The sequence below is a fragment of the Rhinoraja longicauda genome, chromosome 16 (genome assembly GCF_053455715.1).
Source record: "Rhinoraja longicauda isolate Sanriku21f chromosome 16, sRhiLon1.1, whole genome shotgun sequence".
In the NCBI taxonomy this organism is placed as follows: domain Eukaryota; kingdom Metazoa; phylum Chordata; class Chondrichthyes; order Rajiformes; family Arhynchobatidae; genus Rhinoraja; species Rhinoraja longicauda.
Window position 1 is genome coordinate 25,748,390 of NC_135968.1, and position 27,720 is coordinate 25,776,109.

Genomic DNA, 27,720 nt, shown 5'->3' on the forward strand with positions numbered 1-27,720 from the left:
CGGGTCGAGACCCTTCTTCAGACTGATGTCAGGGGAGGGGGTGGGACAAAGGTAGGATGTAGTGGAAGACAGGAAGACAGTGGGAGAACTGGGAAGCGGGAGGGGAAAGGGAGGGACAGAGGAACTATCTGAGGTTAGAGAAATCAATGTTCATACCGCTGGGGTGTAAGCTGCCTCCGTAACCCCCTGATCCACTCGTCCCTTCCCACCCAAACCACCCCCTCCCCAGGTACTTTCCCCTGCAACTGCAGGAGATGCAACACCTGCCCCTTTACCTCCCCCCTCGACTCCATCCGACCCAAACAGTCTTTCCAGGTGAGGCAGAGGTTCACCTGCACCTCCTCCAACCTCATCTATTGTATCCACTGTTTAACTTCTGTCAACTTCTCTAATATCGGCGAGACCAAATGCAGGCTCAGCAATCGTTTCACTCAACACCTTCGCTCAGTCCGCCTTAACTAACCTGGCCTCCCGGTGGCTCAGCACTTAAACTCCTCCTCTCACTCCCAGTCTGACCTTTCTGTCATGGGCCTCCTCCATTGTCATAATGAGGCCCACCGCAAATTGCAGGAACAGCATCTAATATTTCACTTGGGCAGCTTACACCCCAGCGGTATGAACATTGAATTCTCTAACTTCAGATAGTTCCTCTGTCCCTCCCTTTCCCCTCCCCCTTCCTAGTTTTCCCACTGTCTTCCTGTCTCCCACTACATCCTATCTTTGTCCCGCCCATTCCCCTGACATCAGTCTGAAGAAGGGTCTCGACCCGAAACGTCACCCATTCCTTCTCTCCCGAGATGCTGCCTGACCCGCTGAGTTACTCCAGCATTCTGTGATACCTATAGTTGTTTCTTGAAATCACTTAAGATATGTTATTTTATTCGTTGATTTTAATAGGTTGAATTCCAGCATTTGTGATGACAGTTGGGCCAGATATCAAGGCATTTACCCATTTTAACAGCAGTAGGCTCACAAATTGTACGCATGTTCTACAAGATGCACAGATATCTAGATTTTTTGTGATGTTTGAAAACGCTTACCTCCAGATTCAGGGACAGTTTCGTCCCAGCTATTATCAGGCACCTGGGTAGTCCTCTAATCAGCTAAAGTGTGGTCCTGACCTTCCATCTACCTCATCGGAGACCTTTGATCTATCTTTAATCGGACTCTATCTTGCAATAAATGTTTGACCCTTTTATCCTTTATCTGTGCACTAAGGATGGTATCATTGTAATCATGTATAGTTTTCCTTTGACGGGATAGCATGCAATCAAAAACTTTTCTTTGTACATTGGTACATGTGACAATAATAAACTAAAACTTCCGTTAGTTTTCCCCACTGCCAGACTCCAAAACAGGGAAAGTGATGGAAGCCAGTCTTGATGAAATTGTCCAGCAGCACACTGGAAGATTTTACTAAGCAGTAAATTTACAAATGTAATGATTTCTACATTTTTAATGTTTTTTGTAAACAACTAAATCTTTTTAAACCATATCCTTGAATCCTTTGAATGCTCTGGATGTCAGAAATATTTAAGTTTATTAAAACAATTGATAGGTTAGGGATAGGGCTTTGCCAGCAGTCAAAACATTCAAGAAAATTTCCTTGGTCGGACTTCCTCACTACGAGTTGTCTATCCTGCCACAGTCAGACTATAGCCCTTGAGTTTGGGGCATTTTGAGCCAGTGAGATGGGTCCTGTACACCCATAGTAGGCGGGCACAGGTAGGATGCGCAGGCCAACAAAATTAGGCCCAATATACTCAGTGAAACACAAAGCAAACTACAATTCAAATTGTACGACCACTTTTATTTGCAAAAGGTCAAATTAAGTGAAAAAATATATCTCTTTTAAGAATTTGAGCAAGGCAAAACAGTTTGCAGAATATCTTCACCTTTACCTCCAGATCCACAAAATTTAAACCTGAAACATAAAATATTTTCTTGGAATAAATAAATGCATTTTAAATACACAAATCAACAGCATTTCTATATTTCATCAACTTTGATTAAGAGGAACTATAAAATAGTATGAGTATGCTTAGAAGGATTCTTGTGAGATCATTCATAACAGCGACTGAAACAGTAAATACACACGTACCTTTTTATGAGGAGACTAAATTAATTATATTGCTCTAGTGAGAGTAGAGCGGTTTACTTGGAAGCCATATACTTACATGAACGTTGTGTCCAATGACTTTAAATTAATGAATAGAGATCATAAATGTACATAGAATCTCTTTTGTTTGTAATGGTTCCCTGGATGGAATGTCAGATGTTTATTTGCCAAAACCCATTTAAATATTTTACTGATCTGATTTAGGACATATTCCTTATGTAGGTTTAGGGCCTGATTTTAACCAGTGGTGAGATCTGGACGAAAGGAAATGAGCATCAAATTCACCCTGAACCTGTCAGCGGAACATTCCTGTACTTCAACTGTTCAATAGCTAGAAATAGCGTGTGAAGGAAGGCAGCATTTTTTGGAGAGTGGGGATCCAACCGGTTTTATAGGTAGTCACACTTTCAGGAAAGAACAAATCATTGGTTGGGTTTTGGAGGTCCAAGTTTGGCTGATAATGTTGAGTGGAGAACTTGGATTTTTCCCTGGGGTTAATTAAAAATTGTATTCAAGTTTTGAAGCCACATAAATACATGACAAAGGTCAACATATGCAGAGGATGATCAATGGCTAACTTGAAATTGAGGGTGGTGGTGAGGAAACAAGCACTCAGGAATAACTCAAGAACACTTAAATACTCTGATGGAGAGATTCAAAGGAGGGATGAGTTAAGTTGCTTCTTATTTCTGAATGGATTATCTTTGATGTTACATGTTCAACATTAACCCTAAACTTTACAACTTAAATCTGGCCCTTAAAATAGTAGATATATTTGAATATCATTTCACTCAATCCAATCATTTCACTGGATTTCACAACACAGATTTAAAAAATGATCCAAGTGTTCAAAAATAAATTACCTTCAATATATGCAATGATTTTGGTTTATTTTCAGGAAAAGTACATGGAAGTTTGACTTTTATGTAGGGTGAATGGGCAATGTATCATGTTATGTCAGGAATGCAGTTCACTAGCACGATTAATCATATTAGGGTGTTTTGGGATTTCCATCTTCCAATATAATGGTTATATCATGATGAATTAGGAACACCATCATACAACTTGTTTTAACAGATTTCCTACATCTAGCGTACAGCAGAGGTATTATGGACATACAACTCACACACAATTTAGTCAAATTGGCTGAACCAATTTTGATTGTTCAATAATTTAAGAATAAAGGTGTACTTGCATTTTCTGATCAGATATTCTTAATACTGTGATAGATTCTGCTCCAATTTTTGGCCCAAAAAGATTTGGTAACTTATTATTCCAGATAAATTTGACTTTCGTAATCTCCCCCACATCATTCTCCACGTCAATGGTAGTTGTGAATTTTTTTCCAGTCTCTAACAGAGCTCTGCAAAGCAAAATATATTGGTCAGTGTCCAAAAATGAGCCAATTTATACTTTTCCCACACCATAAACCCATGGTTTCTGACAACAAGCCACAAAAACAAAACTTCAGGATTCACTAGATTTATTGGGTAGGACTTTGGCAGATTCCCTCATCTGGCAGCAGGAGGCCAGAAGAACTACTAAAAAAACTCCAGTCATGTAAACCTAGTAATTTGTAACAATGCATCAAAAACCAAAGTAAAATGTAAACTGCTGGACTGTTGCTAAAAATCAACTAGATCACTAATGCCATTAGTTGAAAGCAATTTCTCAGTCTCCTCCAGCTTGGTCCATATATTCTGCACTTTGCTATTGATTCCTAATTGCATGTTAAGGGGCTGAAAAAATAATAAATGGCAAGAAATGTTAGCCTCGAGAGGGTGCAGTGAATATGCCCTTGTCAACAGAGCCACACCATAGTGGGCACAGTGGCACAGCGGTAGTCGCTGCCTTACAGAACCAGAGACCCGGGTTCGATCCTGACTATGGGTGCTGTATGAAGTTGGAAGAATAACAACGTTAACTTCAAGATAAGTTTATCGAGCACGAGAAAGCAAGGTTACCATCGGAACCGCAGCTCACGAGCAAGATGACTCCCGTGGGTACCGTGCATGTGCAAGATAACTTCTTGCAGGAACGGCATATGTAAAATCCGGTAAGGACTATGAATTCAGTGACTGATCCCCTTTCCTTAGCTCATGTTCCATATATCAAAGTAAATATCATGCGGTGGTAAATATATCAGGCTGTATACAAAATGCAGCTACTGCTAAAATAAGCATGCAAGGTAGGAAGTTCTACATACTTAATACTAAACACTATAGCCAAGCAAATGTACACACTAAGACACAAACTTAAAGTCACAGCATAGTAAAGAAGTGGATTCAGTCTCGGTATTTGGGATTTGGCTTGCTGACATGACCCAAGCATGTTCGGTACAGACCCTCAGTGGTGTTCAAAGGCAGCTTAGCCACAGGCACAGGCACCTGAACCTGAAGCTGACAGCAGTGCTGATGAAACAGCCTGTGTTGACAGAATAACACTGCAAATGCCTGCTGATCTCATTGAGACACAGATGGAAAAGAATGATGAAGCCTTGGTCACTGTGCGAGTCAATGGCATTCCAGTTGCAATGAAAGTGGACACAGGTGCCAAGAGTAATGTGCTGTCGAGAGATACATTTGACCAACTACAGGATGAAGAACAGATTAGAGCATGCACTCAAGCCACAAACCTTGTTGCATATGGGGGCAGTAAAATCAAGCCTGTCGTTATAGTTAAGTTGCAGTGCCACCAAGAAGGACAGCCATACACATTGCCATTCTACGTTGTCCAGAAGGATGCTCTGCCACTGCTAGGGCTATGTGCATGCAGGCAAATGGGGCTTGTCTCATTCAGTAAGGATGTTCACCAGTTGCGCCCCTCTGAAGATGATTAGATGTCACGTCGAATTCAAACAGAGTACAGCAATCTTTTCACTGATGAGCTTGGAAATCTGCCTGTAACCTATTTCTATGACACTTGACCCATTGAGCTGGACAGAATGCAGGAATTGGGTGTCATCACTCCGGTGTCTGAGCCAACCGATTGGGTGTCATCCATGGTTATCGCCAACAAGAAGAACAAACAGGTGATCAAAAAATGCATCAATCAAAAAGACCTGAACAAGGCCACATCACCCTATGCGTAAGGTGGAAGAAGTGGCTGCTCACATGTCAAATGCAACGGTGTTTTCTGTCTTGGATACCAAGAACTCCTTTTGGCCGATTCCACTTGACCACGCATCTTCGATACTAACCACTTATAGCACTTCTTTTGGTCGCTACAGGTTTTTGAGGATGCCATTCGGACTCACCTCTGCCAGTGAGGTGTTCCAGCGCTCCATGGACCAGATTTTTGTTGGATATCCCTGTGCGATCATAGTTGATGACATACTCATTGGAGGCAAAGAACGTAGAAGAACACAATGCTAATTTGAGAAAAGTGCTCGTCGTGCCAGAGAGGTGAACTTGAGGCTCAATCGCATTTTTGACACCATGTATGAAGTTGCAAGAATAACAACAAGTTATTAACCTCAAGCTAAGTTTATTGAGCACGAGGAAGCAAGGTTACCGTCTGAGCCACAGCTCACAAACAAGATGACTCCTGCGGTTACCACGCATGTGCAAGATAACTTCTTGCAGGAACGGTATATGTAAAACACGACATGGACTATGAATTCAGTGAGCGATCTACAGGTGCTGTCTGTAGAGTTTGTACATTTTCCCCGTGACCTGCATGGGTTTTCTCCAGGTGCTCCGGAATCCTCCCGCACTCCAAAGACGTACAGGTTTGTAGGTTAATTGGCTTGGGGAAATTGTAAATTGGCCCTAGGATGTGTAGGATAGTGCTGGTGTGCAGGGATCGCTGGTCGGTGCGGACTCAGTGGACCGCAGGTGCCAGTTTCCACACTGTATCTTTAAAACTACAAAATTAGAACTAAAACACAAGAACAGTTTTTATATTATAATTACATACTGTCGTATGTTGAAAGGCTGGAGCGATTGGGCTTGTATACACTGGAATTTAGAAGGATGAGGGGGGATCTTATTGAAACATATAAGATAATTAGGGGATTGGACACATTAGAGGCAGGAAACATGTTCCCAATGTTGGGGGAGTCCAGAACAAGGGGCCATAGTTTAAGAATAAGGGGTAGGCCATTTAGAACGGAGATGAGGAAGAACTTTTTCAGTCAGAGAGTGGTGAAGGTGTGGAATTCTCTGCCTCAGGAGGCAGTGGAGGCCAGTTCGTTGGATGCTTTCAAGAGAGAGCTGGATAGAGCTCTTAAGGATAGCGGAGTGAGGGGGTATGGGGAGAAGGCAGGAACGGGGTACTGATTGAGAGTGATCAGCCATGATCGCATTGAATGGCGGTGCTGGCTCGAAGGGCTGAATGGCGTACTCCTGCACCTATTGTCTATTGTCTATTGTCTACATAAACGATATAACAAAAAACATCAGTTTTATTGAATGAGTTACTACAGCATTTTGTGTCTATCTTATTGAATGATATATAGCCACACCAATTTACAGCATTAGCCTCCTGACTACAGTCATAAACTTACTGTGCAATTCGATATTGTCGAGTGTTTCCATTGAGACCATATAAAGCCACATTGAAGAATCCTCTGATTTTCTTGGTACATGTGATTGTAACCAAAACCCTATATCTCCAACCTGTGGTACAAGATCAAATATAGAGGTTTCACTGCAGTCTCCTGGTAGTGAGTATATATATTTAAAAGCAATCTGATTTGGGAAGATATACATACGTGCAAAAGTTGGAGCAGCACCAGTGTTCAGATAAAAATTAGGCTCTGTTGTATCATTTGCACGAGGATAGGTGTCAGCATAGTGTCCCATGAATGGGCAACCTTCTGGTAGACTCTTGAAACAATTCCCCTTAGAAAAGAAAATACATAGTGAAGGCCTCTTCAATGGCAGCTGCCTCCCTTTGTAGTACATTAATAATCAGTCCTCAAAACCACAATGAAGTTTAATCTAATATTAATAAAATAATATAAAACCAACAATCCATTAAAATTTGATCAGTGAGCTAATAGTATCGACCTCTCGTGCCATTCAAAGAAAAAATTGAAGCTCAAAATCGCAGAGGCGCGTAGGTTACAAGAAGCCATGAAAGTACTTCAAAGGCAGATTGCAAAAGACAGATAAGTGCAAAAAGCAGATTTAGAGGTATAAAAACATGATCACATTAATATTGCACTGAAATGTCAAGCTCAACTATAATATTATGACTTTATTGTCCCCATTTGCTCCTTATTGCACTCTGGTGAAGGACTGATAAGCAAGAGTTAACCACGAGACAAAATTGAGCTAGAAATTTGGCCAACATATGTGCGTTAAACTCATTTCCTGAAATTGAACACAAGTGACTTCAATGTTATGTCAGAGGTATCACAAAATGCTGGAGTAACTCAGCAGGTCAGGCAGCATCTAGGAGAGAGGGAATGGGTGACATTTCGGGTCGAGACCCTTCTTCAGACTGATGTCAGGGGGGCGGGACAAAGAAAGGATATAGGTGGAGACAGGAAGACAGTGGGAGAACTGGGAAGTGGGAGAACTGGGAAGTGGGAGGGGAAGAGAGGGACAGAAGAACTATCTAAAGTTAGAGAAGTCAATGTTCATACAGCTGGGCTGTAAGCTGCCCAAGCGAAATATGAGGTGCTGTTCCTCCAATTTTCGGTGGGCCTCACTATGGCACTGGAGGAGGCCCATGACCGAAAGGTCAGACTGGGAGTGGGAGGGGGAGTTGAAGTGCTCAGTCACCGGGAGATCAGGTTGGTTAAGGCGGACTGAGCGAAGGTGTTGAGCGAAATGATCGCCGAGCCTGCGTTTGGTCTCTCCGATGTAGAGGAGTTGACATCTGGAACAGCAGATACAATAGATGAGGTTGGAGGAGGTGCAGGTGAACCTCTGTCTCACCTGGAAAGACTGTTTGGGTCCTTGGATGGAGTCGAGGGGGAAGACCTCTTCTCCATACTTTCTTGTGAAATGGTTCCTCCAATGTTTCCTGCACCCTCGTGGTCTGCAGCGGGGGGCACCCTCTGGGAACAAAGATGGACGTGCAAGGAGAGGGATGTGGCGACCAAGGAAGTAGATGGCTGGGAGCCTGCAACAGCCTGGGACTTGCCTCGAATGGTCACCGCTCATAAAAACTGGAGTTGGCTTCGAAAATGGCATCAACACATGGCACCTCTTGCATGCAAGTTCAATAGTCTATTTCTGTACACTTGCTGTTTGGGGGTATGGCAATGCTCTACTGGACTGTTTGCATGAAAGAGAATTTCACTGTGTTAGCACATGACACACGTGACAATAAAAGCACCATTGAACCTTGTATATCCCAAGATATTTTTTCTGTCTTCCTGCCTCCCCTTACGTTCCTGATCTTTTCCCCATGAAGAAACATGTTGGCAGATCTCGATTCCTGCCATGTCTCCTCCTCACTTGAGCTGCAGCAACTCCCCCCTCCCCTCCCCATCCCGGCTCAACCAGCAGCTACACAAAAAAACTGGCCAGACCCCAAGTATAATTTCCAATGTGCAACAGTCTTAGAAAGTCATAAATAAAATGTGATTCATGAGTGAGTGGAAAGGCTTCAGAATAGAGAAAGAATTATGGCTTGTTTTGTCTCGCAAAATCATAAATACTTTCTATTCAAATGTATTTCCAAGAGTGCAGCAGCTGGCTCCCAGAACAATTCATTATTTTAGGGTTTAATATTTGCTAAGGAGAAAGCCATATCATTGAGTGTGCCAAGGATCTTAGTAGACTTCACCAATTGCAGTGAGCTTTCTTAATTCAGTTACTTAATTCAAATTATCTGATTATTACATCAGTTTTACACAAATTCCCATTTTCCTACGTTGTTTATAATCATAGAGTCATAGAGTTATATAGTGTAGAAACAGGCCCTTCGACCCAACTTGCCCGCACTGACCAAAGTGTCCCATCTACACTAGACCCAATTGCCTACTTTTGGTCATATCCCTCTAAACCCGTCTTATCCATGGACCTGTCTAAATGTTTCTTAAATGTTGCAATAATACCTGTCTCAACTATCTCCTCCAGCAGCTCACTCCATACACTCCCCACTGTAAATTCAAACTGGTGAATTATTGAAATCGGGGCATGATTCATTTTTAATAAATAGTAGTTGTTATAAAGATATTGCTTACATCACATCTACAGATTTCAGCATAAACAAAGAAACGACTCAATGGTCGTTTGAGGTTTGTTAAGATTTGATTATGAAGTCTAGAGGCAGGATTTTCCCATTGGTTATTGGTGGTAAATGAAAATTATAGTATTAAATATCCACTCCATAAGATCACAACATTCATATTTTTCTGACATAAAAGGAGGTCCTTTGGCTGATTAAGTTCATGCCAGCTCTCAGAACAATTCCATCAATCATATCCTCCCACTTACATTTCTGTTAACTAATTTCCTCTCACATCCTCATCAACTCTCCCCATTTCTCTTCCATCCACTGAGATGACTTAGTAATCATTTAAGCTGCTAGGAAACATGTCTTTGAGATATGGATGGCAAATGGGGTCCCAACAGGCAATTACCTGGAAAACATGCAAACTCCACTTGGACATTGCCAGAGGTCAGGATGAAACCCAAGTAATTGAAATGGTGAGGCAGGTGTGCAACTATAGAGTACCACTTCTAGTCATGCATTGATTACGAGAAATTCAAATGAAAAACTTACTGCTGTAAAATCATCATAGTTGTTACATGGAATTCCTATGAATCCACCTTTGTTTCTGATGCTCTCTGTATAATATTTGTATGACCGTAAATGGTTACAAGCTGCAAAGTTACGAGTGCCTTTAAAAGAACCAGCAAACATTTGTACAAATTTTTCCAAGGAAATACATTAGTAAATCAGTTCTTACTGACTAAAGGATGATTACAATATGAATAATGATATTTGATGGTCAAAACATGCACTGTATAAGAAAATACTTGTACCTTCCCAAATGCCATTAATGTCAATTATTGTTGAAATAATATTTTTGTCACATCCTGGCATAAATTCTCCACCATTTGGATAGAAGTCAAGATGTCCAAGAGGTTCAAGAAGTCCAAAGCCTATCACATCAATTAAGTTACAATTAGAAGGCAACAAAAAAAATAATCGTGGTTTAATAACTCCATGACAGTCTACAGAACATCTTACCAGCATAAGGAATCAGTGGAGCACCATTGGTGTGGATGACATCAACAAACAATGCATCAGAACGGTCCAGTTTAACTTCAATAGGTGTACCCTTAAAAAAGGGCTTGGCAGGATCCAGAGCTACGGTGGTAAATAAATTCAGTGAACTTTGGTCAAAGCAAGCAATTCTCCGTAATTTTCCAAAGGCATTTTGATTATTTTATGTTAGAAATATTACATGCAGAATACACTTATGTTTACATTTTATACCCAGATGCTCATTGCGCACATATTCTTCTAGGTGTAAGCAATTTTAAAAAGAGGAGACTAATTCCTGAGCAGAAAATATTGAGTATAAAGCTCAAATTTATTAGATAAATATCAATCCTTATTTTGGTCCCAGGTAGCTTATATCTCCACAGTTCTCCAGGGCCCACCTTTCCTATCAGTACTGAGCAATATTAAATTAAAAACAAAATGCTGGAAATACTCTGTAGATCAGGCCACACGTTTCAGATCAGCCAACTTTCATCACGGACTCTGATTTAGATAGCAGGAGCAAGAAATTAATCTCATCATTCTATTCTGCTCTTAAACTCATTTCCGTTGACTTCAGTGGGATCACAATTCAGCAATAGCAGAATTTTGATTGTATCCTGTGGAATGTACAAATTTCCAAGTTGCATCTAGCGTTAGTTTATGCTCCTGGCAGGAGTACCATTCCCATGGCTGTTGTCATCAGAGTGTTCATCTCTCCGTCAGAATGCCAATTAGCACCAAATTATATACAATTTTACACTGTGCAGACTGGAGCCTAATTCGACAATTTCCAAATTTATTTCACACAAAATCCTTGAAACTGGCAGATGCAAAACACCTTGATTCTCACCTAGACCCAAATCAAATTCTAATTCCACAGTAGAATGCCTAAATTCTAAACTTATGTATCAATGAATTCTCTTGGCTTTGATAAAGTATTGTTTCACATTTTTGTCTTTTGCACAAACTGTTGGCTAATTAGCTATCTGCTCTTAGACATATATCGACAGACAAAAAGAGTATGACAGCCCTCATCTATTGTGCACGCACTGAAGAACACTGACTCCGAGCACTAAAACATTACTTTGTTTTGTCACTGTCAAAGGAATTCCTTAGGGGACTATTCCAGCTTCGGGGTAGAAAACAAGTATTTAAAATATAGGAGAATAACTACTGATTTCATTTTACATTATTTTAATAAGATGTTATTGCTGGAGTGTTTACCTGTGATTCTTCCAATCCCTGGGATTCGCTTCCCCGCTTCTCCGGCAATATGGCTGCCAAGGCTATGGCCAATGATGTGAGTCTCGGAACGATCATAGTTAAAATGTTTCTGTTCGCACACGAACGTATAGACTTTAATACAACAATTCTATTCCTTTTGGAATTAAATTTATTGCAACCCTTCAGTAAGTCTAACATTACCTCCAACACCTCAATTAGGTAGGCAATTTCTGCACCAACAACCCGGACGTTGTTTACTGCTTGATCGTATAAAGTCCGTGAGCCACGTACCCAGTCAACACAAATGCAATTCACATCTTCCACTTGAAACATTTCCTTAAAAATAGATCAATAGACTTTAGACATAGTGTGGAAACAGACCCATTGGCACACCAAGTCCACGCCGACCAGTGATTACCCCGTACACTAGCACCATCCTACACACTAGGGACAATTTACAAAAGCGGATTAACCTACAAACTTGTACGTATTTGGAGTGTGGGAGGGAGATCCGGAGCACCCGGAGAAAACCCACGTGGTCACAGGGTGAACGTACAAACTCCATACAGTCAGGATCGAACCTGGGCACTGACACTGTAAGGCAGCAGCTCTACCACTGTGCCGCCCTATAAATAATAATAATAATAATAATAATAAATGCAACCTGACCTAAAATCACACATTAAGATGATCTGAGCAATGGGGCTTTGTTCCAGTTTTGTATGGCACTTCCAAATTCAGCTATTCTATTGTGCACAAGGCCCAAGATTTTGATCTCCTGTAATTGTGGAAAGGGGATATCATGGAGAATGTGTTGAGAAGCTGTAAGTGTAGAGGCAAGTGAGAGCAGTGTGAGGGCAGCAAGACTGAATGGGACTGGGAAGAAAGAGGAGAGGAAATATCACTGGTAGGTTAAAGGATAATGACACTACATGGAATCAATTGACTAGTTGCAATTGGAAGGACTAGTTGCAGAGGCAAAGCAATAGCAATAGCAGATTAAATTGAGTAGGTGATCAGGATGAGTTTCAGATACAATCAGGTTGGGGTGTTGGAGAGATGAGCATAATAGGGGTCAGAAAACCAAGGGGTCTTTCAAGGATACACTCTGGAAAATGTTTACGATTTTGATGAGTTGACTGGGAGGAGAACAAGCGGGTACAAAATATACAATATATAAATTTTGCCATATACAAGATACACTGCAGTTAATTGTCCGGCTTACCCAGCCACACCTATTAATAATAATAATAATAATTCATTTATTTTATATAGCGCCTTATCGGGTGCTCAAAGCGCTTTACAAAAACAATTAACATAAAAACAAACAGACAAACTATCCTGACGGAAAAGCGGCGAATAAACAACGCCAGCGTCCTCTCACGTCAGGGTCCGGCAGTAGACAACAAAAAGCACAGGACACACAGATACAATTTTTACACAAACAGCCATCACAGTGATTGCTCTAGGCATACCCTCACTGTGATGGAAGGCAAAGTCTTATCTCCTCCTCATTCTTCTCCCGTGGTGCCACGAGGTGATCGAGGCTCCCAACTTTTTGAAGCCCCCACCGGGCGATGGAAAGTCCCAGGGCCGAGCCGAGCAGGCCGATGAAAGTCCTGAGCCCCCACCGGGCGATGGAAAGTCCCAGGGCCGAGCCGAGCAGGCCGATGAAAGTCCTGAGCCCCCACGCAGGGTGATGAAGGGCCTGCGAGCGGGTCGATCGTACCTCGCGCTTCGGGGCGGTCGAAGCTGCTACGGCTGGAGCTCCCAAAAACCGGTCGCCAGCCAGGGACCTGCGAACTCCCGATGTTGCGGTCTGCAGGGCCCACGGCCGAAGCCTCCGATTAACCCCATGGTCCCTCCCACTGAAGAGTGAATGAAAAGCAGGGAGGGAAACACCACCAGTCTTTTTCACAAACTATCCCGACTTGAAAAGGTATCACTGCCTTTGGGCCTCAACCATGGAACTCCCTACCCATTGGCACTGTAAAAATACCTTCATCTAACGGACTGCAGCAGTTCAGGAAGGAGCCTCACTGCCACTTTCTGAAGGACAATCAGTGATGGGCATTAAATGCTCGCCTTGCCACCATTGACTACATCCTCAAAAAATGAAAAAAAACACATTAACAAGAAGATGATTCAAATTCATTTTGACATTAACTTCAAACATTATATAGACATAAATTCATCCTGCATGTTGTATTGGATTCATTTTGATTTTGTACCTTGCACATGTCACTCAGCCACGATTCCTCTCCTTTGTCGATATAACCATGAACAACAAACCGTGTTTTTTTGGTTTGGTCAAAATTAGAACTTTCAATTGTTGCAGGATTAACTCCAGTAATTTCCTGCAGAGAAAGCAAACAACAATGGAATTGTACTTTTATATAACATCACCATTATCTGGTTATACACTGTTAATGACATTACATGCAAAGATAGATACAAAATGCTGGAGTACCTCAACGGGTCAAGTAGCATCTTTGGTGAAAAGGATTAGGTGACGTTTCAGGCATTCTTCAGACAGTCTGAAAAGAGTCTGAAGAAGAGTTCTGACCCAAAACGTCACCTATTCCTTTTCTCCAGAGAGGCTGCCTGGCCCGCTGAATTACTCCAGCATTTTGTGTCTATCTTCGGTATAAACCAGCATCTGTAGTTCCTTCCTAACATTACATATAACATAGGTGTCACAGTGGCACTGCGGTACAGTTGCAGTCTCACAACGCCAGAGACTCGGGTTCAATCCTAACTATGAATGCTGTCTGCACGTAGTTTGTACATTCTCCCTGTGACAGTTTGGATTTTCTCTAGGTGCTCCAGTATCCTCCCACATCCCAAAGACGTGCAGGTTTGTAGGTTAATTAGCTTCTGTAAATTGTCCCTGGTGTGCAACATAGAAACATAGAAAATAGGTGCAGGAGTAGGCCATTCGGCTCTTCGAGCCAACACCACCATTCAATATGATCATGGCTGATCATCTGAAGAAGGGTCTCAACCCAAAACGTCACCCAGTCCTTCTCTCCAGAGATGCTGCCAGTCCCGCTGAGTTACTCCAGCTTTTTGTGTCTATCATCCAAAATCAGTACCCTGTTCCTGCTTTTTCCCCATATCCCTTGATTCCGTTAGCCCTCAGAGCAATATCTAACTCTCTCTTGAAAACATCCAGTGAATTGGCCTCCACTGCCTTCTGTGGCAGAGAATTCCACAGATTCACAACTCTCTGGGTGAAAAGGTTTTTCCTTATCTCAGTCCTAGATGGCCTATCCCTTATTCTTACACTGTGAGCCCTGGTTCTGGACTCGGGAACACTTTTCCTGCATCCAGCCTGTCCAATCCCTTAAGAATTTTACATTTTTCTATCAGATTCCCTCTCATCCTTCCGAATTCCAGTGAATATAAGCCCAGTCGATCAATCTTTTCATGATATGTCAATCCCGCAATCTCGGGAATTAACCTGGCAAACCTACGCTGCACTCCCTCAATAGCACGAATGTCCTTTCTCCAATTAGGAGACCAAAACTGCACACAATACTCCAGGTGTGGTCTCACCGGGGCCCTGTTCAACTGCAGTAAGACCTCCTTGCTCCTATACTCAAATCCTCTCGCTATGAAGGCCAACATGCCATTTGCTTTCTTCACTACGTGCTGTACCTGCATGCTTACTTTCAATGACTGATGTGCAAGGACACCCAAGTTTCGTTGCACCTCCCTTTTTCCAAATCCAACACCATTCAGATACTAATCTGCCTTTTTGTTCTTGCCACCAAAGTGGATAACCTCATTTATCCACATTATACTGCATCTGCCATGCATCTGCCCACTCACCCAACCTATCCAAGTCACCCTGCAGCCTCATACCATCCTCTTCACAGCTCACCCTGCCATCAATCTTTGTGTCATCCGCAAACTTGGAGATGTTACATTTAATTCCTTTGTCTAAATTGTTAATATATATTGTAAGTAACTGGAGTTCCAGCACTGAGCCTTGTGGCACCCCACTAGTCACTGAAGGATAGAACTAGTGTATGGGTGATTGCACAGACCAAATTGGTCAAAGGGCCTGTTTCCATGCTGTATCTCTAAACTAAATTAAATTTCCAAAGCAACAATGTCACCTTCAAGAAAATTCTTTTTACAACTCTTAAATTCTTAATGGTGTTTCAATGATGCATGATCACACTGTCTGCTATCATTCACATTTTAGATTTGTTTATGTCACTACATCTTTAAAAGCTGTAAAGTAAAAATGAAATAAAACTTTCTATGAGTAGATGAAACTGCTCCATGTGAGAATGATTTTAATTGAAATGGTAGCTGTAATGACAATTTGGGGGTGGAAGCAGTTACATAATGGAGGTTATGACTAACTACTGTTGCTTGATGCTCTGTGTAAAATGTCACTGTCATTTTAAATTAAAGATCAGGATTACTTGCATAAATATAAATTATTTCTGAATGACAATTCAATTTCTTTGTCAAAACCAGTTCAGATTTTCTCTGCCCATCCAATTTAGATCCAGACATTACATTTGGCTGATGTCAACCTTACAGCGACTCAGATTTTGCAGGTTTACCCCACTCTAGGTTTTAAGGAGGTGGAGTAACCTCAATACCTTGAGGTTTGCAGGACACTAAAGTGGATGGTATTGTAGATAGTGAAAATGGTTGTCAAAAATTGCAGCAGGATCTTAATCGGTTGGGCAGGTGGGCTGAGGAATGAGAAACTAAGGAGCTGATTGTGGACTTTAGAAGGGCTCAACATCCAAGGACGTACACGCCACTGGAGATAAATGGGTCTACTGTGGATAGGGTGAGCAGTTTTAAATACTTGGGAGTCCACATCACAGAGGATCTGACATGGGCAACGCACATAGCCGTACTGGTGGGTAAGGCAAAGCAGCGCCTTTACCACCTTAGACAGCTGAGGAAATTCAGAGTGTCTCTGAGGATCCTTCATTGCTTCTACTCTGGGGCTGTGGAGAGCAACCTGTCCAGCAACATTACAGTCTGGTTTGGGAACAGCTCTGCCCAGGACAGGATAGCCCTGCAGAGAGTAGTGCGTTCGGCAGAACGCACCATGGGAACTACACTCGTCCCCCTGCAGGACTTATACATCAGGAGGTGTAGATCGAGAGCAAGCAAGATTATGAGGGACCCCTGCCACCCCAGCAACGGACTGTTCCAGCTGCTATGGTCAGGCAAACGCCTCCGCTGTCACGCTGTGAAAACAGACAGGATGAGACGGAGTTTCTTCCCACAGGCCATCAGGACTGTTAACTTTTATAACTCCAGGGACTAAATTTTGTGTTCTCTTTATTAACTTTATTAACTTTATTTATATGCTGTAACTGTAATTATTTTTTGTGCACAATCCGCAGGCATTGCCACTTTCATTTCACTGCACATCGTGTATGTGTATGTGACAAATAAACTTGACTTGACTTGATGGAAATTAATCCAGAGAAGTGTGAGGTGTTGCATTTTGGGCAGTCTAACAAGGAGAGTACCTGCACAATTATTGGTAGGGCTCTGGGGAGTGTTGTAGAGCAGAGGGATCTAGGAGTGCAGGTGCATAGTTCCTTGAAAGTGGCTACACAGTGGGTACAATATATTGAGGTATTGTGTTCAGTTTTGGTCACCATGTCATAAGAAAGATGATGTCAAGCTGGAAAAAAGGTTCAGGGAAGATTTACAAGAATGTTGCCAGGACTCAAAGGCTGAGCAGGCTAGAACGTTAATCCTTGGAGCGCAAGGTGATGAGGGGTGATTTTATGGTGGTGTGCAAGATCATGAGAGGAATAAATCAGCTAAATGCACAGTCTTTTGCCCAGAGTAGGGGAATCAAGAAAAAGAGGACATAGGTTTAAGGTGAGGGAGAGAAAGATTTAATAGACCCCGAGGAGTTTTTTCCCCCCACAAAGAGCGATGGTTGTATGGAACAATAGACAATAGACAATAGGTGCAGGAGTAGGCCATTCAGCCCTTCGAGCCAGCACCGCCATTCAATGCGATCATGGCTGATCACTCTCAATCAGTACCCCGTTCCTGCCTTCTCCCCATACCCCCTCACTCCACTATCCTTAAGAGCTCTATCCAGCTCTCTCTTGAAAGCATCCAACGAACTGGCCTCCACTGCCTTCTGAGGCAGAGAATTCCACACCTTCACCACTCTCTGACTGAAAAAGTTCTTCCTCATCTCCGTTCTAAATGGCCTACCCCTTATTCTTAAACTGTGGCCCCTTGTTCTGGACTCCCCCAACATTGGGAACATGTTTCCTGCCTCTAATGTGTCCAATCCCCTAATTATCTTATATGTTTCAATAAGATCCCCCCTCATCCTTCTAAATTCCAGTGTATACAAGCCCAATCGCTCCAGCCTTTCAACATACGACAGTCCCGCCATTCCGGGAATTAACCTAGTGAACCTACGCTGCACGCCCTCCATAGCAAGAATATCCTTCCTCAAATTTGGAGACCAAAACTGCACACAGTACTCCAGGTGCGGTCTCACCAGGGCCCGGTACAACTGTAGAAGGACCTCTTTGCTCCTATACTCAACTCCTCTTGTTATGAAGGCCAACATTCCATTGGCTTTCTTTGCCTGCTGTACCTACATGCTTCCTTTCAGTGACTGATGCACTAGGACACCCAGATCTCGTTGAACATCCCCTCTTCCTAACTTGACACCATTCAGATAATAATCTGCCTTTCTATTCTTACTTCCAAAGTGAATAACCTCACACTTATCTACATTAAACTGCATCTGCCATGTATCCGCCCACTCACACAACCTGTCCAAGTCACCCTGCAGCCTTATTGCATCTTCCTCACAATTCACACTACCCCCCAGCTTAGTATCATCTGCAAATTTGTTAATGGTACTTTTAATCCCTTCATCTAAGTCATTAATGTATATCGTAAATAGCTGGGGTCCCAGCACCGAACCTTGCGGTACCCCACTGGTCACTGCCTGCCATTCCGAAAGGGACCCATTTATCCCCACTCTTTGCTTTCTGTCTGTCAACCAATTTTCTATCCATGTCAGTACCCTACCCCCAATACCATGTGCCCTAATTTTGCCCACTAATCTCCTATGTGGGACCTTGTTGAAGGCTTTCTGAAAGTCGAGGTACACCACATCCACTGACTCTCCCCTGTCAATTTTCCTAGTTACATCCTCAAAAAATTCCAGTAGATTTGTCAAGCATGATTTCCCCTTTGTAAATCCATGCTGACTCGGAATGATCCTGTTACTGCTATCCAAATGCTCAGCAATTTCGTCTTTTATAATTGACTCCAGCATCTTCCCCACCACTGATGTCAGACTAACTGGTCTATAATTACCCGTTTTCTCTCTCCCTCCTTTCTTAAAAAGTGGGATAACATTTGCTATCCTCCAATCCACAGGAACTGATCCTGAATCTATAGAACATTGAAAAATGATCTCCAATGCTTCCACTATTTCTAGAGCCACCTCCTTAAGTACCCTGGGATGCAGACCATCAGGCCCTGGGGATTTATCAGCCTTCAGTCCCATCAGTCTACCCAAAACCATTTCCTGCCTAATGTGGATTTCCTTCAGTTCCTCCATCACCCTAGGTTCTCCGGCCCCTAGAACATTTGGGAGATTGTGTGTATCTTCCTCAGTGAAGACAGATCCAAAGTAACGGTTTAACTCGTCTGCCATTTCTTTGTTCCCCATAATAAATTCCCCTGCTTCTGTCTTCAAGGGACCCACATTTGCCTTGACTATTTTTTTCCTCTTCACGTACCTAAAAAAACTTTTGCTATCCTCCTTTATATTATTGGCTAGTTTACCCTCGTACCTCATCTTTTCTCCCCGTATTGCCTTTTTAGTTAACTTTTGTTGCTCTTTAAAAGAGTCCCAATCCTCTGTCTTCCCACTCTTCTTTGCTATGTTATATTTCCTCTCCTTAATTTTTATGCTGTCCCTGACTTCCCTTGTCAGCCACAGGTGTCTCTTACTCCCCTTAGAGTCTTTCCACCTCTTTGGAATAAATTGATCCTGCAACCTCTGCATTATTCCCAGGAATACCTGCCATTGCTGTTCTACCGTCTTCCCTGCTAGGGCCTCCTTCCAGTCAATTTTGGCCAGCTCCTGCCTCATGCCTCTGTAATCCCCTTTGCTATACTGTAATACTGACACTTCCAATTTTCCCTTCTGCCTTTCCATTTGCAGAGTAAAACTTATCATGTTGTGATCACTGCCTCCTAATGGCTCTTTTACCTCTAGTCCCCTTATCAGATCAGGATCATTACACAACACTAAATCCAGAATTGCCTTCTCCCTGGTAGGCTCCAGTACAAGCTGTTCTAAGAATCCATCTCGAAGGCACTCTACAAACTCTCTTTCCTGGGGTCCATTTCCAACCTGATTTTCCCAGTCTACCTGCATGTTGAAATCTCCCATAACCACCGTAGCATTACATTTTTGACACGCCAATTTTATCTCCTGATTCAACTTGCACCCTATGTCGAGGCTACTGTTTGGGGGCCTATAGATAACTCCCATTAGGGTCTTTTTACCCTTACAATTTCTCATTTCTATCCATACTGATTCAACATCTCCTGATTCTATGTCACCCCTTGCAAGGGAATGAATATTATTCCTTACCATCAGAGCAACCCCACCCCCTCTGCCCACCTGTCTGTCTTTTCTATACGTTGTGTACCCCTGAATATTCAGTTCCCAGCCCTGGTCCTCTTGTAGCCATGTCTCAGTGATCCCTACAACATCATACTTGCCCATGACTAACTGAGCCTCAAGCTCATCCACTTTATTTTTTATACTACGCGCATTTAAGTACAACACTTTAACTTCTGTATTTACCTCCCCTCTCACATCGGTCACAATTGGCCCTGCCCTTAATTTCTTTTCCCCTCTAGAACTTCTGTTCCCATTCTTCCGAGAGTCTTTTGCAATATCTCCTGTATTCCCTTTTTTTACCTCATCTTCATATTCACAATTTGTTAACCTCTCCCCCCCACTACTTAGTTTAAAGCCACAGGTGTCGCACTAGCAAACCTGCCTGCCAGAATGTTTGTCCCCCTGCTGTTAAGATGTAACCTGTCCCTTTTGTACAAGTCACCCCTAGCCCAGAAGAGATCCCAGTGGTCCAGAAATCTAAATCCCTGCTCTCTGCACCAGCCCCTCAGCCATAAATTCATACCCTCTATCGCTCTGTTCCTGGCCTCACCAGCACGAGGTACCGGTAGCAGTCCAGAGATAACCACCTTCAACGTCCTACTTCTCAGTGTTTTTCCCAACTCTCTAAACTCCCGCTGTAGCACCTCCTTCCTCTTCCGCCCGACGTCATTCGTGCCCACATGCACAACGGCTTCAGGTTGATCGCCTTCCCTCACTAGGATTTTCTGAAGCCGGTCCGTGATGTGTTGAACCCTGGCACCAGGGAGGCAACAGACCATCCTCAAGTCCCTCCTGCTGCCACAGAATCTTCTGTCCGTCCCTCGGACTATGGAGTCACCGACCACTACGGCTCTTCCTGACTTCGGTCTCCCCTGTCGAGTATCCTTGCCAACAGGTCCGCCACTCGGACTGGAAACGTCTTTTGCCCCGACAGTTCCCAAGAGGGTATACCTATTTGCAATAGGCACAGCCACTGGGGTCTCCTGTAGTCCTCGTCCACTCCCCCCTGAAACAGTCTCCCACCTTCGCTCGACCTGGACCCTTGGCGTGACAGCCTCACAATAGGTCCTGCCATGACTCTATGGGTTTGCATCGTCAGAAATGATGCTTCTATTGTTAGCTCATAGGCCAGATGGAGTGGTAAGATAGAATTAAGGATGGAAATGTTGGGAGTTATTATAAAGGAACATTTGCAAGCAGGAAAGAAGTTGTCAATACTCCAAAAAACAAAGCATGGGGATTGGTGCCTCTCAGGGGTGCTGACACTTTAATTGTATCAGCCGTTCAACAGCAAAAAAGAGCCTAAACGTACTCTGTCTAATTTCCGGAGTGCTGTGTGAAATGACCAGAAATGATTGGATTGTCCATTTGACCTTCCCTACTGAAAGATTGTGCACCAATCTTGAAACATAGATTAGTTTTCTTCTCCTTTAGATTATATTTATTTTCTCATATCTACCATCCTTTATGATTCTTTGTATGGCTTCTCAATTTCCTTTTAAGTTTTGTCCTTTTTTTCTTCAGTATTTTTTCAAGTGCTTGACAATTTTCTTCCTCGGTTGCATTGATAATGTACCTTTGTCCCTATCGTTTTGCTTAATTTTCCTTCTTTCTACTGCCTAATGCCTTTTCTTTACCTCCTCACAGATTAATATCTTCCTTTTATTTTATTTTTTATGATTGACGGTTCTTTGCCCCAGTTATTTCTCCACTTCTGGGCTTATTTATACTCGGTGCCTGGCATCATTTTGAATACCCGGAGATCTCAGACCGGGGATTCACACTGACACACTGCACCTGTATGTGTTCTGCTCCACCAATACACACCGAGCTTATGGGGGTACCCTTGTTTTTTTCTGTCCCTAATTGGAAAAGCTTGGTGTGCATTCACCTACATTTATGTTGCATGCCCTTCCCTTGTTCTCTCTTTTTCTAGTTCCCATAGTTACTCGTCCCTCTTTCTGTAAATCTTTCATCCCACACCTATTTTTACATGACATTTACATACTACATCTGGAGCGGCCAGCTTCTCGTCTATATCAATTAGCTCCCAAGCTGCCACTTGCATAGATCGGGTCAGCGATAAGCGTAATGACTCGAACAAATAATAACAGAGATCCTCCTTGACGTTTAATAGTTAGTCTTCTTTATTTGAAGGTGCAATAAACATATTGGCATATCTCTTGTCATCGACTGGTTATTAATTTGCTAGGTAAAATTCTGTATCTTACCACAATCAATGTATTAATCTTCTTGTTAATAAAACAGGCGATTACGTCTTGGCTAATATATCTTTTGGCGGAGTCTCTGGCTGACCCTCTGTCAGCATCTCCTTGGTACACACACACTCTCTTTGCCAGCACGTACCCAACTGCCCGCACTCTAGCCCAGCCCCTACACAACCATTGCATTAACTCTATAGTGTCCAAACTACAGCAGGATACAAGGTAATGATATTAATAAGCAAAAATAACTAATAACTGCAAAATGGCCCCTACAACATCTTTTTATACCTCTGCAATATTTCTCTAATGATCTTTAAAACTTAACAAGGTTATATATCTACAGGTTCAGAGAGTTATACAGCATGAAAAAAGGCCCTTCAGCCAAACGTGTCCCCGATGACCAAGGTAAATATGTGAGTTTGTCCCATTTATCCCTACATTTGGTCTCTATTACTTCAAACCTTCCCTATCCATGTACCTGTCCGAATATTTTTGAAACATTGTGATTGTAGCTGCCTCTACCACCTCCTCCCACAGCTGACCCATCACCCTCCTTGTGAAAGTTTTGTTCTCAGATCCACTTTAAATCTTTCTCTTCTTAAACCCAACCCAGTTAGTTTTAGACTCCACTACCCTGGGAGAAAGGCTGTATCCATCAATGCCCATCCTGACTTTCAAACCTCCGTAAGGTCATCTCTTATTGCCCATCGTTCAAGGGAAAAATAGACAATATAGTCTTTAATTCTTTTCTCTTCCTCATTCACCTTCTCCATTTTCTTTCCTCCCATTATACCAGCATTCACTTCCTACTCCTTCCAACTCAAATAATATTCAATTTATTATCAAATCTTCCAATTCAGATATGGGGCATAACTAACATTTTATAACCTTTTAGATGCTAGTGGATCTCTTGGATTTTCTGGGGTTTTTTTCCCAATATGTCAAGTTGTTATTGCATTCCTATTTATATAATGTTGATTTTTTAACAAAAATCATTTTTACCATGGTAACATAACCTCATTTTAAGTTATGAAAGAAAACATGAACAGTACCTGAAAAGCTGCTGTATTCCTTCTTGTCCAAAGCAAAAAATGTATGTTAATGCGCTCTGGAGACCAAGGTAGTCTTTTAATTGGTCTTTGTATTGTTCCACCCCATGGGACATCGTCAGTAAAGCAGCCTATTCTGTTGTAGCAGATTTCGTCCGCTGTAAAGAGAAGTTACTTTATAAGCAAATTTCGCAAACTAGAATATAGAAAATATATATAAAAGGAAACTTTTATTCTCCACTCATTTAGGTCAGCCAGTGTTAGTTAGAAGTGAATTGAATCAATGAAGAAAATCTATCAAAAAAGAACATTGAATAGGGAGACACAAAGTGCTGAAGTAACTCAACGGGTAAAGTAGCATCTCCGGAGTAAAAGGATGGGTGACATTTCAGGTCGGGACCCTTCTTCGGACTCTGAAGAAGGGTCTCGAACCAAAACATTATCCATCCTCTTTCTCCAGACATGCTGTCTGACCTGCTGAGTTACTCTTTCACTTTGTGTCTTTCTTTGTTATATACCAGTATCTGCAGTTCCTTTCTACACATTGAATAGGGAACTATGGACATGGACTCCAAGATCCCTCTGTACGTCAATACTGTCCCGCTGAGTTACCCCAGCATTTTGTGTCTATCTTTGGTTTAAACCAGCATCTGCAGTTCCTCCCTACACAATACTGTTAAGGACCTTGTCTTATATTTTCACCTTGCAATCTACCTCCCAAAGTGCAACATCCCACACTTGCTCAGATTAAACTCCATCTGCCATTTCTCCAGCCATTTCTGTTCCTGATTGATATCTTGCAGTAAACTTTGACAGACCTTCCTCTTTGTCTACAACTTCAACAATTTTGATAATGTTACCTGCAAATCAAAATTAAAAAAAATCAAAAGTAATGTTTTGATGAATGGTTTTCAATGAACTATTTTTTCCCCTTTCCGTCTGCCAGTCTCAGAGGTAGCAATTTTGCTTTTGCATAGAGTTAATGATTTAAAAATTTAACCACATGATCAGGGCCGTCTTAACGCATGGGCCTGATGGGCACTTGCCCGGGGCCCCACGAGCATAGGGGCCCCATGCTGATCTGTGTATGTTAAGTGACTTGCAATAAATAAATACTACTTTAAAAATGTAGGTTCAATAAGTGCTTTTTTCGCAACATTTTCGGTCCCTAAGTGCTTCTCACAGCGATCTGTAAGTGCTTTTCGCAACAATGTAGCACCCTAAGTCCATCGCTAAGTGCTTTTCGCCGGCACGACAGGGGGGGCTGGTAGGGAAAGGGGGGTGGGGGAGAGTAACGGTAGGGGCCCCAGTACACTGCTTTGCCCGGGGGCCCATAATGCTGTAAAAACGGCCCTGCACATGATGATCATAGGCTAAGACATACATAATAGGTTAAGGGAATAGTTGTATAACACTAGGGATAGTCTGGCTGATATTTATCCATCAATTTATACCAAATGTATTGCGCAGTCACCCTATGACTCAGCCTAGACTATCACACAAACCTTTGTTTCCTTTTACAGCTCATGCTGCTTCGGCAAGGCCACCAGCATAAGCTAGGACGTCTCACTCTGGCCACTCCCTCGTCTCCCCTCTCCCATCAGGCAAGAGGTATAGAAGTGTGAAAACGTACACCTCCAGATTCAGAGACATTTTCTTCCCAGCAGTTATCAGGCAACTGATCCATCCCACCAACAATGTGATAGCAGTCCTGAGCTACTCTCTACCTCACTGGAGACCCTTGGATTATCTTTAATCGGACTTTATCTGGCAATAAACATTATTCCCTTTAGCTTGTATCTGTACACTGTAGATAGCTCTATTATAATCATGTATTGTCTTTCCACTGACTGGTCAGCACACAAAAGCTTTTCACCGTACCTTGGTACACGTGATAATAAACTGAATTAAAAGTAAAACTAAAGATTACATCATTATTCATTTCTTTTCTGCTGGCAGGAACTTTGCATGCACGGAATAGGTGCTCTTTTTGTCTCAAATTGCCTTAGTATCTGCATCGCAACCGTATTTTGGCCATAGGAATTGTGCTATTATCAATCCAGGTTCTATTCTTTCTTGGTCAAACACTGATCAGTAAACTGTGAGTCTTCAACATATATTTATGCCATTGATGGTTCTAACTGCTGAGATTTGAGCAAGTGCCTGATGTATTGTTGACCATCTGGCCAGATCCAGTTTCTGATTTTCACCTTTACCCCACATCAAAATTATTGAACTCCTTTTAACATTGTTTTGATTAGAAGGTTACTTGGGGAAAGGAGTGTTGGGACCTTAAAAAAATAATCTGCACAAATAATGCTATGCCTTGTAACATGATTACAACTGGGCAGAAATTGCTTTGTTGTATATTATATCTACACAACTTCTTTGCAGTTAATTCCTCTGCTCATTTGCCGAGTATTGCAACATGTGACAAATATGTCAAAAACTAATTTGTTAAACGGAAATGCCCAGATTAATTTGGAGAGTCAAACAGCAGAGAGAATCATTAAGGAATCATGCCATTTTCAGAGGAGAAATATTAGACAGAAGGTATTGTTTGCTTGACACTAACTTTATAACAGTAAGACGAGCAACACCTTTATTGGGAGACACATGCTGCAAACTTGATCAAAAAAAGCACATCGATGAAGGAACTCAACCGATCAAGTATCTGTGTGGAGGAAAATGGACAGGCAACGTTTTGGACCGGGACCTTTACTGGGAACACTGTTCTAATCTCTATTGTTCTGTTCTTACCTTTCACCACATTGCCCAAAGTAACTGCGACGATTACAAGCCACAACATCTGCAAAGAAATTTGCAAGAAGACGTTACAACATTATCTTGACTGAAAAGTAACATATTTAAAAATCCTACTTTACTTACATTAGCAGATGGCTCAGCTTGACAACAGCAACCAATTGGAGACTCCTAACAACATACTTACACATATATATACACCAAGTTCTTGTTTGCTTTGTAGCTATTTTTATTCATGGGAAACAGACAGATGACAAATTAATTCCTGGAGAAATTTCAACCAATGAAAACAACTTTATGAGTGCAATATGTGGATGATCTCACAAATTAACATTTTGAATTTGGAAATATTTCATGTTTTATTTTCAAATTGCTTATTGCTGAAATAATAAAGTGATTTATATGGGTGCAAGCTGCCCGTTATTGCTCAAACCTGCAATACAAATTATCACGCTGCAAAAATAGTAAATATTTTTACCTCCAATGTGCAAGCATTATTAATTTATGACATCTGTTTTCATAAAAGTTAGATCTGATGATAAAACACCACTCCATATAAAGAGAAAAACTTGCATTTCTTGGGCATTCACTGTTTCTTTGATAAGGTTCCATCGTGCTTTACAGCCTGTGATATGATCTCTTTGAAGTATAATCACAGTTGTAATGTCAGACACATGGCAGAGAATCTTCACAAGGTTCACTCCCACTAATAGGAGCAACAAGATAATCTTCCACGAATAGCAATTACCAGATAACCCACAAAATATATTGATTAAGGGATAAACACTGGCCAGTGATAACATCCTACACTTTGGTGAAGTATAGCCATGTGATCGTTGGCAACCACCTGAAACAGATGGAGTGAAACAGCAATTTAATGTCTCATCCAAAGGACAGCACCTCTGCTAATGAAGCACTATCTCGGTACTGCACTGAGAGCCAACTTGATTATTGTGCTTGGTTCATCAGAATGTGACAGTTTTCATATCTTCTGGAAGATTATCAACAGAAAGACGCTTTCTGATCTGCCCGAAACTTGTTGGCCTCCCAGCACAGCAAGATGTCCGTCAGGGAATGTTGCCGACTGGCCCATTCCAGACTGTAGGAGCACGTGCTGAGGGACGCACGGAAGCTTGGTGTAGCCAACGTCAAGGCAATGTGGGAGAAGACCTCAACTTAGGTTCCTTCTGCTGCTGAACATTCAGGGGCAGAGTCTGGTGGGGACACCCCTCAAACAAGGGAATGGATAACACCCCAGGGGGCCACATGAGTTGCAAGGGTGTTTTGTTCTGTTTAAAGATAGTTGTGAACACTACTGGGTGTATCGGCACTGAGAATGTCTGAAGAGATTTTTGCAAAGTTTTTTTTGTTTTGTAAATATTTGTTATTCTGAATAAAGTTGACATTATGAAATAAAAATAAATCTTAGCCAAACTTAACAAATGAACAAGAATAAAATGTTATTTCTTCAGATAGCAATGGTCCCAT

The 27,720-nt window shown here is 42.0% G+C and overlaps 1 protein-coding gene across 1 annotated transcript; it reads right to left on the reverse strand.

The window, feature by feature from the left end:
* Positions 1-1,851: 1,851 nt before the first annotated feature.
* LOC144600938 (pancreatic lipase-related protein 2-like) lies at positions 1,852-26,278 on the reverse strand. Its single transcript, XM_078412833.1, has 12 exons — positions 26,230-26,278; positions 23,473-23,627; positions 13,750-13,875; positions 11,720-11,854; positions 11,519-11,627; positions 10,277-10,396; positions 10,069-10,188; positions 9,806-9,924; positions 6,834-6,963; positions 6,627-6,738; positions 3,315-3,482; positions 1,852-1,924 (listed from the first exon to the last, which is right to left on the reverse strand). Exons 1-12 carry the CDS (start codon positions 26,276-26,278, stop codon positions 1,852-1,854), a joined length of 1,416 nt encoding a protein of 471 aa, XP_078268959.1.
* Between the last annotated feature and the right edge of the window lie 1,442 nt (positions 26,279-27,720).